The sequence below is a fragment of the Euprymna scolopes genome, chromosome 8, assembly GCF_053919585.1.
Source record: "Euprymna scolopes isolate OS-2025 chromosome 8, ASM5391958v1, whole genome shotgun sequence".
NCBI classification, from domain to species: Eukaryota; Metazoa; Mollusca; class Cephalopoda; order Sepiida; family Sepiolidae; genus Euprymna; species Euprymna scolopes.
Window position 1 is genome coordinate 154,700,054 of NC_136489.1, and position 15,506 is coordinate 154,715,559.

At 33.0% G+C, this 15,506-nt stretch overlaps 1 protein-coding gene across 4 annotated transcripts in view; it reads right to left on the bottom strand.

The window, feature by feature from the left end:
• Window positions 1-5,205: 5,205 nt before the first annotated feature.
• Window positions 5,206-15,506, bottom strand: part of LOC145283848 (uncharacterized) — a 334,049-nt gene continuing 323,748 nt past the window's right edge. For all 4 annotated transcript variants that reach the window (XM_080132957.1, XM_080132958.1, XM_080132959.1 and 1 more), the window contains one exon: window positions 5,206-9,582. In XM_080132957.1, the coding sequence (XP_079989083.1) occupies window positions 7,958-9,582 (1,625 nt within the window). In that variant the 3' untranslated portion in view covers window positions 5,206-7,957. The remainder of the gene's footprint in view (window positions 9,583-15,506) is intronic.

Below are 15,506 nucleotides of genomic sequence, written 5' to 3' on the forward strand. Positions count from 1 at the left end.
TAATATTACATAGGAAAGGCCGTTATGGAATTTCCACAGGTTCCGCTAGTATGTAAGTAGTAAAATTCTACATCTAAAAACAAGAATAGTATTATGGTTTCCAAAATTCAAACTAGAATTGTCTGCAAGGATATGTGGCGTAGTGGATAAAGTACTTGGTAAAATTCAGTTGTAAACTTACACTTTTCTGGAAGTTCAATCCTTGGTACGAGTAATACTTGGAATCGGGACAAGATCAAAGTGTAGTATCTGTTCTTCAGATGCTGTACTTCTATTTCTTGTTCTCTTTCGGTGGAGGAGAAATCCTTCACGACTGAGACAATTTTTATTTTTGTACCTTTTCTCCACGTTAAAAAACGACCCTGGTGTCTAACTCTGTCCCGTGGGGAGGCATAGTAAATAGGTACAATTGCGAATTACTTAGAACTTCTGCTCGACCATTGCTGAGGGATATAATGAAAGCATGTTATCCCTGTGGAGTAAATAAAGAGTTCTGTTTGAAATTCCAAGCAGATCCGGTCCTGGATATGACCTTAAACTATATCCGATGGTGAGGCCCCAGCTTGCAGGCCTTAGGGAGTGTGGAGCCACTCTTTAATTGCCATTGCTCCCAGGTCCACTCTGACTCGGAGTGGTAGCACCTGTTAGGGTCCCAACTATGGGTTAAATAGAATACGACTTAAAAAGCAAATATACTATATTAAAAAATCGTTCTTCAAAATCACCAGATTCGGCATTAAATAACCTGAAAAGGGTTGATATGCTGTAAAACAAAACCAACCAACCAACCAAGCAGATCCCTGAGTTTGACAGAAAGATTTTTAAATTAGACAAAAGTACAGCCGAAATGCTGCAAAAGATGAGAACAGTGGTTCTAACAATCCAAACAAATATTTACACTCTTAAACCTGTCCTGGAAAAGACGACATGGTTCCATTTCCGTTTGATGAAAATTAGTTTTCTTTTCTTTCTTTGTTTTTTGTTTTTTTTTTGTTGTAGACAATCTACTAGTTGGCCAGTTGTGTACAAATCCCAAAGGGGGAATTGGTAGCTTTCTATTATGTCTGAAAGTGAAACAATGTTTAACGAGTGAGATCGAAGATGCACCACTGTACAACTCATGCTCTCCACTGATCCAAGTTATGACAACAGGACCATTGCCAGCACCCTTAAAATCGCTGGATTGCCACAATTGCTGCTTGTCTCTCGCTCCTGGACAGGGTTCAAAAAAGAGTCGCCAACCTGATAGGTCCTGAACTGTCATCTAGGCTTCAACCTCTGTCCCATCGACGAGATGTTGCATCCCTCTGCCTGTTCTACAAATACTTTAATGGTGAATGCTCTGACGAACTGCAAACACTTGTACCTCCCCGACGTAACTACCCCCGACAAACCCGACAAGCTACTAAGTCTCATCCCTTTACAATGGAGATCCCTAGGTGCAAGAAAGCCTTTTACTCCAATAGTTTCTTCCCCAGAACTGCGGGTCTTTGGAACTCCCTTCCAGGATTCTGCTTTCCCAACTGCAATGATATGCAGAAGTTCAAGTGTAATGTTAACAAACATCTTTCTACTCTTCTCCCTTCATAATGACCCCGCTAATTAATTCCCTAATAGTAGCCCCCTGCTTCAAAGTGGCACTGTGCCTTGTTTGGGGTGAAAATTGAATAAAAAAAAAAAAAAAAAAAAAAAAAATTAACAGGGATCTAGCCAGGATGATGAAAACAACCACGACTACGGTTTTGGTCTTGGTGTGGCTTCAAGTGAAGGCCATAGAATGCCACTTCACATTTTCGAAGTCGGCTTGAAAGTCATCATCAAAGTGTACTTGGATCTACTGAAGAGTACAAAGTGTAGTTGAATGTACTGAGTGTGGGGATCCCCTGGTGCAATCAGGTAGCCGTTGTGTGTGTGGCAGCAGAACTGGGCGCCAGACCACAAGTCAAAAAGAACCCAGGCTTGGCTTCAAAAGAAGTTCTATGACTTTTTGCCCTTCTCTCACTGCCCTACTCCCCCCCTGACCTGAACCCGCTGGATTACTTTGTGTAGTCATATATCGCGAACATCACCAACATGACCTCTCACAACACCAAAGCCAGCCTGATCGATGCCATCCACTGAGTATTTACCAAACTCCCGCTGGCGCTTGAGGAAAAGGCATGCTCCCAGTTTTGGACTTGTATTGAGGTGGTGATTGAGGCTGAAGGCGGCTGCATTGAATAGATGTCAGCTCTACTACATAATCAAGCTATCTGAATTGATTTTTTTTAAAATAGAAACTTTAAAATAAAGCGGTAGTGTTGTTTTCTTTAAGGTGACACTTTTAGCCTTCCACCCTGTAATCCAAATAATATGTGTCATCTTGCAAACAAATATTTACACTCTTAAACGTGTAGGTTTATATAACATGATATTTGTTGAGCGTTCTTCGAATTAGCAAATGTTGTATCCAATTATAGACCGCTGAAACAAGAAACATATACGAAAGGAAATATTCAATATTCATGCATAAGAGAAATGACAAAATCCAGTTTTTAAATTTAAGTTTTTTATTTTTCTTTATAAGTCTTTTCATCATGACATTGTGTCATACAATATCAGTTCTTTTAGTGAATGTTTTTTTTTGCATGTGATATTTTAATTCTTTGCCAGCAAAAGAATGTTCTATTAAATTTTTAAAATTTTTCGTATTTTAGTAATCAGTTTTTGATTTTTTTTTTTTTTTCATTTTTTTTATATCCCGAACAACAAAGAAAAATATTTGGTTGAATTCAAAATACATACATATATTATCTATATGCATATATATATAATTTTTTTTTTTATATATATAATATAATCTTAAAGTATGTCAACAGTATCACTTTAGGATTAATAAAATGTATATATGTACACAACAAAAACGTCTAAGCAACATTAGATAATTGTAATCTTAAACAGATTACATACTCAACAAATATTTGTCAAATTTTTTTTTTTTTCACTATAATTGCTTCAATTTTTTTTTTTTTTTCAATAATTTTGACAAAGTTTACAATTTGTAAAAAAATATATCTTTTTAATATATTAATCAATTTATTTTTTTTATATATTTTGACTTTTTTATTTTTTTTCTGTTTAATTTTTGTAATAGATTCAGTGACCTTTTATAACTTGATTTTTCTTTCCAAAAAAAAAAAAAAACAACAAACAAAAAACTTAATGCCAATGATATGGAAAAAAAAAAAACGTGGTTTCATATTTGTTATTGAAATTCCAGAGTTTCAAATTATGCTAAAGATTTTCATGGCTGTGTGTCTTTTTTTATATAGATAATACATATTTATATATCCATATATGTGTACATAGTTATATATATATATATGTGTGTGTAGGCATAACTTTTTCAACTATCCAACATTATTTACCTTCTTTCCAGAAGGTTAGATATAAGACCAGGTGTGGTTTTAAGAAGTCGGTGCACTAGGACAAACGCATACTGGCCTTCAAGAATGCCTCAGGCAATTAGCAATAAACTAAACCCTTTTCAGAGAAAGTAAAGCCTGGGAGGGTGGATCTCCTAGGACGAAACAGAACCCTACCTCCCCCGACAGTAACAAAACCACTACTGAACTACGATACAAATTATTAATAAAATGTTTAGAAAGTTTAATTGGATAGTTTTTATTTGTATACATATATATGATAAGAATAATGGAAACAGTATTCCGACGAAATAGAGAGATAAAGAGGAACAAACCGAGTTATGTGTTCATCAACGTTTCGTCTTTATTTCGATTTCATCGCGAGCAAGTCTCAAAATAAAGACGAAATGTTGATGAACACATAACTCAGTTTGTTCCTTTATATATATATATATATATATATATATATATTAGTGTTGGGACGATTAATCAGAATCGGGAATTGAAAAAATCAGAACTTGTGGTATTGGAATCGGAAAAATTTGTGCCTATTTTCCAGTGCCAAAAACGAATCTTTTAATTGGCCTTTCTATTTGATTTTCTATAAAAAGAAAAGTATTCTCCCGCTAGTAGTATTACTAAAATAAATATATTGATTTTAAACTATTAGTAAAACTAAAGTCTATAGACCATCCCTCACAAGTGTATCCTGATTTGAGAAAATATCTGCACATTTAATGTGTTTTTACGGTAATCGTGAAACAAAAAAAAAAAAAAAACTTAAATATTTAGAGATTTATAAAGAATCAGAAAAAAACTATTGTAATCGTCCCATCCTAATATATATAGTCTTTGAAGTTTTTAACCATTAAAAATATACAAAAAAAATATTTTTTATCATTCGTTAGAAAACCATCTAGTCAGTAAGTCATTTAATCACCTGCAATCACTGCATCAACTCGCTCTCGAATTTACTATAATACCAATAATTTATTTTTCAAGGGATCATCAGTTGTTTACCATGAAACACTGTTTCGGGGATCTAAAAACAAAACAGTATATTACATCATTGCTCACCAGCAGTCTTGATCAAACACCACCACCCTTAATCTTAGGAAGAAGACATGTTAAAAACATTTGACCCAATTTCCTATTCTTAATTGCAATTACTAACATATATATATATATATATATATATATATATATATATTGTTTGTTTTTGTTAGCGATACTTATTGATTGAGTTCAATTATTTGTTATGTGGAAGTGCATTTTTACCTAAATGCGAGTTGGGAATAATTTTCCCTTTGACCAGTTTGGTACCCCCAAATGGTGAGCGGCATATGTATTATTTTTAAAATATAATTATCCACTGACACGTGTTTCGTCGTCTAGGACTCCTCACGTGCATACATGCTTATATAAACCATGTACAATCAAACACAAATACCAGGAAAACAAGTAGAATATTCAACTGGCTTAAAACATTTGTCCTGACAGAGACAACTCAAACAGCGAAGATAAGATGCAAGCACTCTGCCATGAAGATAAGCAGCTACAATGAAGTTAAAGCTTTTGTATTTTATCTTCCATATTTATGTTGATTTCTTTTCGGACCATGAGTCCTGTGTGTTCAAGTCTAAGGTAAATAAGTTCTTGATGAGCCGTTCCATATAAGTTATTAAATTTACCAAATTTTCATTACTAATGATTACTATATTGACCAACTTCTACTGTACACTCTTTAACCCTTATCCTTGAGTGGCCTCTGGGCCTTGATAATGTGGTGATGCCTTTGTAAAAAAAAAAAAAAAAAAAAAAAAAAAAAAAAAAAAACATGGTTTCAATACATATAAAAGACCTGTCTTCCTGCTCACTAAAAATTTCATTATCTAATATATAAAAAGGCTGTAGGTCTGTCTGTCCCCATATTTTCAAACTATCTCCTCCGAAACACACACCGTCACAGAGCGGCACTAGGGGCCTCACATGAGTGGGTTTTTTGACGAACCGTTCTTTTATGGGTCTTTAGCCAATTAGTTTTTAAGAGGTAAAAAATGAGTCTAAATTAAAAAAAAAAAAAAAAAATCGTTATATATTTTGTCCATTCATTTTAGTTTATTTTTAATCAGTTCATATGTGTGTCGTATTGATACAGTGGTAACGTCACCAGCTTTGAATGCTACAGTTTCAGTTTCGATTCTAGCTGATGGCACCCGAATACTTTTTTCATTACTTATGAAATCACGACTTAATACAAAATCTGGACAAATTAAAATATCATATTTAAGCGTATTTTATGCCTGGGCAAAGCCAGGTGCCCCCCGTTAGTATGAAATAAATAGACATATGTTAGATGTAAACACACATACACACAGATATATATATATATATAGATATAGATATATGTAGAGGGAGAAATAGATAGAGGGAGAATGTAACAATGATAAATGTAACCATTTCATTTATCATATGCATTTTATTTGTGTTTTTTTTTTTTTTTTTAATGAATATTTATTTATGAGTGTATAAATTAATAATGTGCGCATGACCATTGTTTCATAATCCAAAAGGATTATTTTTAACTTGCTGCCCTCGATGGTGATTTAGTTACCCATTTATTTAGTTTGTCCATGGACCTATGAGATAAGAATTAGGGAGGGGATATGTGAAAAAAAAAAAAAAATAAATAAATGAATAATTCTGTTTTTTTTTTTTTTATTTTGTTTTTTTTTTCAGGGCAAATAGGAGTTTCCTTGTATGTATACACCATATATTAATGGTGGCAAGGATTTTTGAAACTCTCCGCTTGATGGTCCTTTAAAAGCCACCATATTACTATGGTCTGAAGGCCAGTCAACTGGAAACTCCCTGAAATCTGTTTGCTCTTCAGCTACTTCGGACAAAATGACCACAGCTGGCCGATTTTCAACCTCAAGAGTCTTGGAGAGCCTTCACAAATGTCTTGTTCACATGGCACAATTTTAAACAGTTGACTTTTATCTGTTTTTTTTTTTTTAAGTCAATAACTACCTGCCTATCTATTAAGGACTTTTTAACAGTGAAAATTCTTTTTCTTAATAACTGGAGAATTATTTGAAAGCTACAATTTAATTTAATTTCAAGAATTTATAAAATATTTTTTTAAAAAGAATTAACAGAATTTCATGTGTCTTTTTTTTTTTCTTTCTTTTTTGCTTCTTTTATTTCCGAATTCAAAATTTGATGTTTTATTTTATTTTTTTAAAATTATTCAAAAATTAATTAATATTTAGTTTCTGTTGTGTTTTAAAAACACATACACATTTTTCAAGACAAACGACAATGATATTCTTTCTAAGAGAGGAAGAGGGGGGCAGAAATCAATTTTTTTTTCTTTATTTCATTTTATTATAAAAAACGGTATTTCTTTTTTTTTTTTCTCTTAAAGTTAACATTTCTTTTAAATGACATAAAAACAAACCAGGAAAAAAAATAACAGTAATAAAAACAGGAAAATTTTATTAGTGACTGTTTAATTATTTATGCGTGTCTACATTGGCATGCACACACACACACACACGCACATTATATATATATATATATATATATATATATATGCATTTTGTATAAATGCATAAAATTACATGTATGGTTGTATAATATATAATTTGTATATTATATACACAACAAAACCACACACATATATATACGGATCACCACCGGTGTGATATATCTAGCTAAAAAAAATCATTTATTTAGACTTTTAATTAAAATAATTTTTTTCTGTTCACATTTTTTTGTTTTTAAATTGCTTCCAACCTAGTGTTTTTCTTTTTTTTTTTTTTAAATTAATTTGACAAGTTTAACTTTAAAATCACTCGAAAAAAAAAGAAAAAAAGAAAAAGAAAAAAAAAAGGATGGATGCCAAAATGATTTTAGTTGTTGATTATACAATGATTTTTTTTTAAATTATTTTTCATACAATCCTTCCGTTTTTTTCATTCATCTTCTCTCACTCACAATAATTCAGTCTACTATGTTTAAAAAAAAAAAAAAAAAAAAAAAAAATCAAATTTTAATTTTATTTAAGTGTCTTTCCCTCCCCGCCCTCAACATAACTCAAAATTTAAACAACAGTCTGTATTCATAATTGACCAAACAAAATGTCCAGCATATCACTTAATCATTTTTTTTTTTTTTTTAGTTTAGACAGTTTCCAGATGCGTCCTCACATTCCAAGAAGAGGCTTGGTCAGTATGTCAGTCACTCTTTAGTTGGTCTGTCACGCTTAATGCACAGATTGAATGGACGCATCTTAAGAATCGATCTGTTTATTTTAATTCTGTCTGTGTTCGTTTCAAATTTTCGTTTTCGTTTATTTATTTATTTATTTTTTTTTTGCAATCTTCGGAAACAAAAGAAGTATTTCGTGCCTCACTTTTGTCTTCCACTTTTGAAAGTGAAAGAATATTTTTTTAGTATGAGGTTTGTTTCTGTATGAAGTTATGAAGTCTATATATACACGCAAAGTACACACACATATATATACATATATATATATATATATATAATTACAATCCAGCAGTAGTGACAATTGGTAATTGTGTATTTGAAAGACTTAATGCTTCTGCTAATGTCACTGTTGATATCGAAGTCTGCGGCATACTGTTATTGTTATTTGAGTTAGTGCTGGTGCTGCTGCTGTTGGCGTTCGCCAAAGCCTTGGCTTCTTTCTTCGATTTCTGTTTCAGGTGCACCTTAAAGTGTCGTTTCTTCTCATCGCTGCGAGCAAACTTCCGTCCGCAAATATCGCAGGAGAAAGGTTTTTCTCCAGTGTGAGTCCTGACGTGCGTGGTCAGGTGATCGCTACGACTAAACGAACGCGTGCAGATCGGGCACTGGAAAGGCTTCTGCCCCGTATGGATTCTCATGTGTCGAGTTAGTTCGTCACTGCGAGAGAAGCGTCTATCACAGTTGTCGACTGGGCACGCGTACGGCCGCTCATGGGGTGGGACTTTGCTGGGACGATTCGGGTACTTTCTCGGCTTCACAGGGAAGAGCTTAAGCCCAGAGTTATTACCAGCTGTAGTATTATTCCCACTAGTACACTGCTGCTGCTGCTGCTGTTGTTGTTGTTGTTGCTGCTGCTGCTGGGTTTGTTGTGGGTATGGAGAATTTAGAAGGGGCAACATGGGACTGTTTGATGAGGAAGGGGATGTTTTTGTGATATTGGCGGTAACGGTAACGGGAGCAATGTTGTTTGGTAGATCAAGGGGCATGATAGTTTGCAGTTGAGGAAACCCACTGTCCATTGTGTTTGGTTCAGTTTTGATTCCCTGAGCTGGGAACATGGCATTTTGTATGCTGGTAGCAACCTGCAATGCCGGAAAGTCGGGTAGGTTTAAGTTAATGTTTTTGTTATAGCCCATATCATCACTGGTACCAAGCAGGGTCTGGCTTAAAGTATTGTTATTTGAGGGCTGCTGAAATGCCGCCAGGCTAGACTGATGACTGCAGCTCAAATACGCCGGAGGTTGTTTCATCGGGAAATTTGGGATGTCGTACAAGACGGCTGGGTATGGCGGGGGATTTGATGGCAAAGAATGACTTTGATTAGAGTCCTCATGGACCACAGTACTGGTCAAGCAAATTTGAGGTTCTGGTGTTGTCTGCGAGGAACTCGTTGCTGGCAGAGGTGAACTGAAGCTAGACGTATCATTCATCTCGACATTCACGGTATGTATTGGTGATGAGGTCCGAGAGCTTTCCGATGTGGGTGTGTAGCTTGGCAGTGGTTGGGTGCATTGCTGCTGTTGTGATTGTTGTTGTGGTGGTTGCTGGTGCGGTGACTGTGATGGCTGGGGGGTCTGTGGTTGCTGCTGATGCTGTTGACCGAGGTCTGTGGAGTCGTTACTACAACTTCCGAGTTTGTTCACCGACAGTTGTCCCTGAAGTTGGGTGGCACTGCCTGATGTCGTATTGAAGAGACTGCTTAGAAAGGGGGTGAAAAAACAAGGCTGGATCGTACAGTTGGTGTCTTGGCTGCTTGATGTAGGGGTCACTGCCTTGGTAACCAGCGTCCCTTTATAGCGAATCATGGCGGTATAGCCAGTTGGATTTGAGATCGGCATTTTATTTGGCTGCATTCCATCCATACAAGATTTCTCTGGAATGGTGATGGAGGCTTCGATATTGGCTGCAAGAGAAAAAGAAAAGATTATTAGTCATTAATATTGAAGCAAGAAGGGGTTAGTTTAATAGCAAGCCTATAATAGATACACATTATTCGATAATGAACATACTTCCATGTAAAAGAACTTATAAAAAGAACCCCCAAAAATGCAAAGATACTGATTCTTATAACTAGCGTAATTTTTGTGTTTTGTGTTCACCTATGAGTATTTCTACTCTTTTGTTCTGATTTTTTTTTTAAATTTTGTTTTTGCTGGGGAGGGGGCAGACATTCACTCCAAATGCCAGACATTCACTCCAAATTTCAGTTACTCCAAGCAAGAGATCTACAGATTCTAACTGTTTCTTTGAGTGCAATTGTTTGTATTTATCTTGCGCTTGGTTCACCAGGTATATTCACTAGTGATGGGACGATTCCCATAGTTTCCTGATTCTGATACAATTAGCGATTCCATACTAAATTCCCAATTCCAATTCTTTACAAATCTCTAAATATTCAATTATAAAAGTGTAGTTTTGTCCCAATTACTGTAAAATCGCATCTTAAATGTGCCCATATTTTCTCAAGCATAAAAACACACTTGTGAGGAGGGATAGTCTAGATATTTTAGTCTTACTGGAAGTTTAAATCAATAAATATTTATTATTTTATTATTATAACAAGCACGGGAAGATGTTTTCTTTTGAACCAAAATCAAATAAAAAAGATAATTTAAGGAATCGGTTTTGGCCTCTGAAAATAGGCTCTATTTTTTTCTGATTCCGATACCCCAAAAAGCTCCGATTTTTCTGATTACTGATTCCGATTAATCGTCCCAACACTAATAGTCAACATGTAGCTTTTGCAATTCTTTTTCATGAGTCCGGTTGCTTCTATAATTATTTGACTGATGGAGATCTTCAGATCACGGTTTCTTTTCATATCGTACATAAGGCCTCGGTATTTCCCTATATTCTCCCTTACAGCTTTGTTAAGGCCACCATACGTACACTAACTAGTTTTACTGACTCACCTTCTATAGCTTGATTTTGAGAAATATCTTTGTGTGCAACAATATTATGAGCATGACACAATCTCTCTTGTTCATTTATAGAGATAAGCCTTATTTTCAATACAAACTAATGTATCTTTTAAATTTGACTATAAAGAAATGAAAAGAAAGAAGAAATCAATTTGCCTTATCACTTGCAATTTAGAAATATATCACTTGTTCGAAATCATCTAAAAATGTTGAAAATCAAATCAGTTCATCTAAAAAAGAACATTTGAACAGAAATTCTAAATATTTGTCCTAAGAACAAATCAGTATTGCACAGCAACAAATTTGTTCTATTAAAATCAAAGCCATTATAAAATTAAAAAAAAAAAGAATAGTTAATAAAATGTCCTTTTAATAAAAACAATATGCAAATTAGTTTGCAATTTTAACACTATTTACATAAGTTGTATATATATATATATATATATATATATATATATATAAAAGATATGTCTATTGTTTAAAGTTGAACTAACTTGGAATAGGGTGTTTAAATTTTACTGTGAGACAGATGGAGTCAAACTTTTTCCTTCATCCTATGATTCTGAAGTTAGTCTTTAAGTGTCAATCAATTTAGTGATTGAATTCCATTCAATTTGTATGAGATGTCAATTTTACTTCAATATATCATTCGGTTCCAAGGAGCTTGTTCACAGATTAAATTTATGTAATGAAAATTTTAGACCAAGATTAAATTAATGCTCTATTTTGTGCATATTTTATGGTTATAATTTTATTTAAAAGTTGTGTTAGAGATAGAGGATTTACTAATTAACCCGTTAACACACATTGTCCCCTTTTTAGGACCAGAATTATAATTAACCATATTTCAGCAACATCTGTATTTTTCAGAGATATATATATAGTTAGTTATAAACTTTGTAATGTCTTTCAGATATTACATCTATTGTCTTACGTATATTGGCAACAATGATGTTTTAGTTTTTAGGTCCTGGGTATGACCTTAAACTATATCCGATGGTGAAGCCCCAGTTTGCAGGCTTTGGGGAGTATGGAGCCACCCCTTAATTGTTATTGCTCCCAGGTCCACTCTGATCCGGAGTGGTAGTACCTGTTAGGATCCCAACTATGGGTTAAATAGAAACTGACTTGAAACAAAAAACATTCTATTAAAAAAATTTTTGATATGCGGTAAAGCAAAAACAACCAACCAATCTTCGTTTTCAGTAAAAAATGTGAAAATATACAGGGGAAAAATACAGTCAGTTTTATCTTTGATTCAATTTTTTTTCTGGTAAGTATCCCTCATAACTACAACTAATAATTAATTTAAATAATTAACAATAAATAATTTAGTGTTATTTACTTGAAGTAAACTTATTAGGCCCATAATTATAATTAAACATATTTCAACAACATCTGTATTTTTCAGAGATTGATAGTTATAAACATTGTAATGTCTTTTAAATATTACACAAACTGCCTTATTTATATTGACAACAACGATGTTTTTGTTTTCAGTGAAAATATAAAAAGGGAATAATACAGTCAGTTTCATCTTTGGTTCAATTTTTTTCCTGGTAAGTATCCCTCATAACTAAAACCAACCTACATTTATTCAAATCAAGTAAATCGTTAAAAGTAATTTTAGTATCAAATGATATATTTATAAAAAGTTTTGGGTGATAAATAAAAGAAAAAAAAATTAGGTACTAATAGGTTAAATATATAAAAGTAAGAAAATCGACATAAAATCAAAACCGAGTCAAATTAAGACAGCAAAACTTGCATACATAAAAAAGAGCTCAATATCCTTTCTTTATAGAGTTTTATAGCAATAATGAATATTGCTTATCTTGGCACTTTACTGTACTTACATGCTTCATACAATAATCAGCAATGTTTTATCAAATTCTTGAATGATTTTGTACATTTTGTTTCAAAAGATTTATATTCAAATGTGTAAAGGTGGTTCAGGAATTTATTAAAACACTTCCATGGATCGGATGTGTCATGAAACTGCAGTACAACCCGCTTAGCAACAAAATCGCACCCTCCTTCACTGTTGAGATCCCTAAATGCCAGAAAGCTTTCTATTCTAATAGTTGAACACCAAAGGGGTTCTCAAGTGCATTTGAGATTTCGATACCACAAAAAGCTCCGATTTTTCCGATTACAAATGCATTTGAGAATCAGATGCCTTCGGTGGCCAATAAACCAATTTTCTGAAATATTAGCATGTTTATTGGAACGACAATGCAATATTTGTCTATATAAATAAATAAATAATATATATATATATATATATATATATATATATATATATATATATAAGATAATGGTCTGAAGTCAGAACATGAGAACAATAATTGGCAAGTAAGTCTTATAAAGTAGAGGAAAGCATATAACTTATAACCGGTTGTCCGAAACACTGTTATATACATAAAAAACCACTTGTCTATCTGAAACCACTATCAATAATTTCCCCTACTCTTTATCTCTGCCTAAACCTAAATGTAGATTCCATGAACAAAGCTTCTTTTTTAGAACTGCACGCCTATAGAACTCTTTCCCATTTACCTGCTTTCGTGTTGACTACAATTCGGTCGGCTTCAATTCCAACGTAAACACGTTCTTGATGAGCCGTTCCCCTTAAGTAATCCGATTTGCCAAATTTCCACTACTAATGATTATTATGATATTGTCTCATTAACTATTGTACACTCATTGGCCCTTATCCTTGAGTGGATTCGGGTCTTGATAAATGGTGACTCATATGCAAATATATATATACTTCAGAATTAATTGGAGAATTGAATCCCTATACCTCACTACTACCAAAGACTTTCACTTCAGAATTTACCATACAATTTGGATATGAAATTCAATATCCTTTTCATTTTGAACCAATAAATAATTTCCCTTACTCTATGATTTAAAAACTTTAAATTATGATTTTCTATGTGTATTGTATTTAGCAAATTAGGTATAAACCATTATAAGATTTGCTAATATTTTCTCCTCTGAAGAGATGGGTAGACATTGACAACCTATAGGTTAAGGAGACTTACTTATTGAAATGTATTCTTTGTCTTGCATACATATAATAAAAATTCTAGATTTGAAATCCAACCATCTCACGTCATAAAAGTTAAACTACTAAATTATGATTTTATTTTTATATATATATATATATATATATATATATATATATATATATATATATATATATATATGGGAATTAGATCGCATAGAGTTAAAGTAGATTAAATGAGGTAAGATCATTTTTATGTGTGCCAAGAAATCAAAACAATAAGTTTGGCTTCATGATGCAGGTGCCCCACAAAAAGAGGAAATTTAGCCAAATTAATTTGCATATTGGTTAGGGTTAATTATTAGAAATATAAAACTGTTATTGATAACAAAAGAAAAACACAACCATTAGCCAAGATGTGCACGGTGGCATAGACGGTTTAGCCAGCTTCAACAAACTCTTTGAATGTTGTAAAAAGGATTTTAGTTTTGTGAATATTCAATTGTTAAAATCTATTATGTCGCGAATTACACTGCATAGGAGATTTTTTTTTTTTTTTTTTTTTTTTTTTTTTAAATTTTGTTCAATAAAATCAGAATTATTGACTCTGGGACCGATAATAGTATCTCATTAGAGGTATTTAGTTCTCTCCTACTGCAAGAACTATGGCACCAGTGTCAGAAAGTGGGATTGAGAAATCAGCACCCGGAGGAGGATCACTCTGAACCGCAAAAAAATGCCTGAACGGCCTTGTCGGTATTTCCCGGTAATGGCACCTCAGGCGATTAGCAATAAACTAACCCCTTCTGAAAGAGAGAAGGTAAAGCCTGGGAGGGGGGATCTCCTAGAACTGCACAGTAACAGCATTGCACCGCAATCAACAGGGACCAAGTCTTTGCTCCATCTTATTTCCACATCCTTTCATCTCCTTCCATACATTGTTTATATTGTAAAACATTTGTGTATGATAAAATGTATTAGTAAATACATAATGTCGACCTATATGTAAATTTCTTGATATTTAAATTTAATCTAGAGTTTCTTCTATAAAAGAAAAAATGTTTTATGACAACCACATCTTTGGCTCAATATTTCATTAATTCTGGATACTTTTAAATATCGAAATATTTTCAGTTTTGCTTGTAAATTTTCTACCTTTTGACTGTCATAATTTATCTTTTTAATGCCTTACTGAAATATTCCATTCATAAAACAGCAGATTTTGACCTCTAGAAATGCAATTCATTTAAACTAGATAACCGAATCCTTTAATTGGCTTCGTTATTATCTCTAGAAATGCTTAAATTATGTTCTTGAAGAATTATGGCACAGTTGCCTATATAATTATAAAACTCAGATCAGCTTGCTTGCTTTCTTGGGCGTTTAAACCGTCCATCAGGTTTGCGACTTCCGGTTTCAAAAAATTTGTCTGCTTACTTATTTCATGGCTGCTCTGTCTTAAGTCAGATATTAAAACCACTACTGCTATTCAAAGCATACACAACGTCAACAATATTGTTTCGTTTTAATTTATTTTAACGTGTTTTCTTTACAAATAAATGTAATTTAACCCTGTTGAGTGAAAAAAAAAACCCTGATTTAAATATACAATATATAATTATAATCATATTTATAACCATATTTACTGCTTTTAGTAGTGCTCCTGTATATTCTGACGATTTATTTATTTTTTCAGGTCTTACTTGAAAATACTTTCTCTTCAATTATTGTGGTGTGGTGTGGTAGAAACTTAATTTTAGTATTACTTTTAGTAGGACCTTTGCTTGCAGTAGTGCTCTGGAGGCTTCCTGAGTTTTATTTTTTTTCACTCCTAACTTTAAAAATGTTTTCTCAAGACAATAAAAGACAGTATAATCTCAAAATCACTTTTGA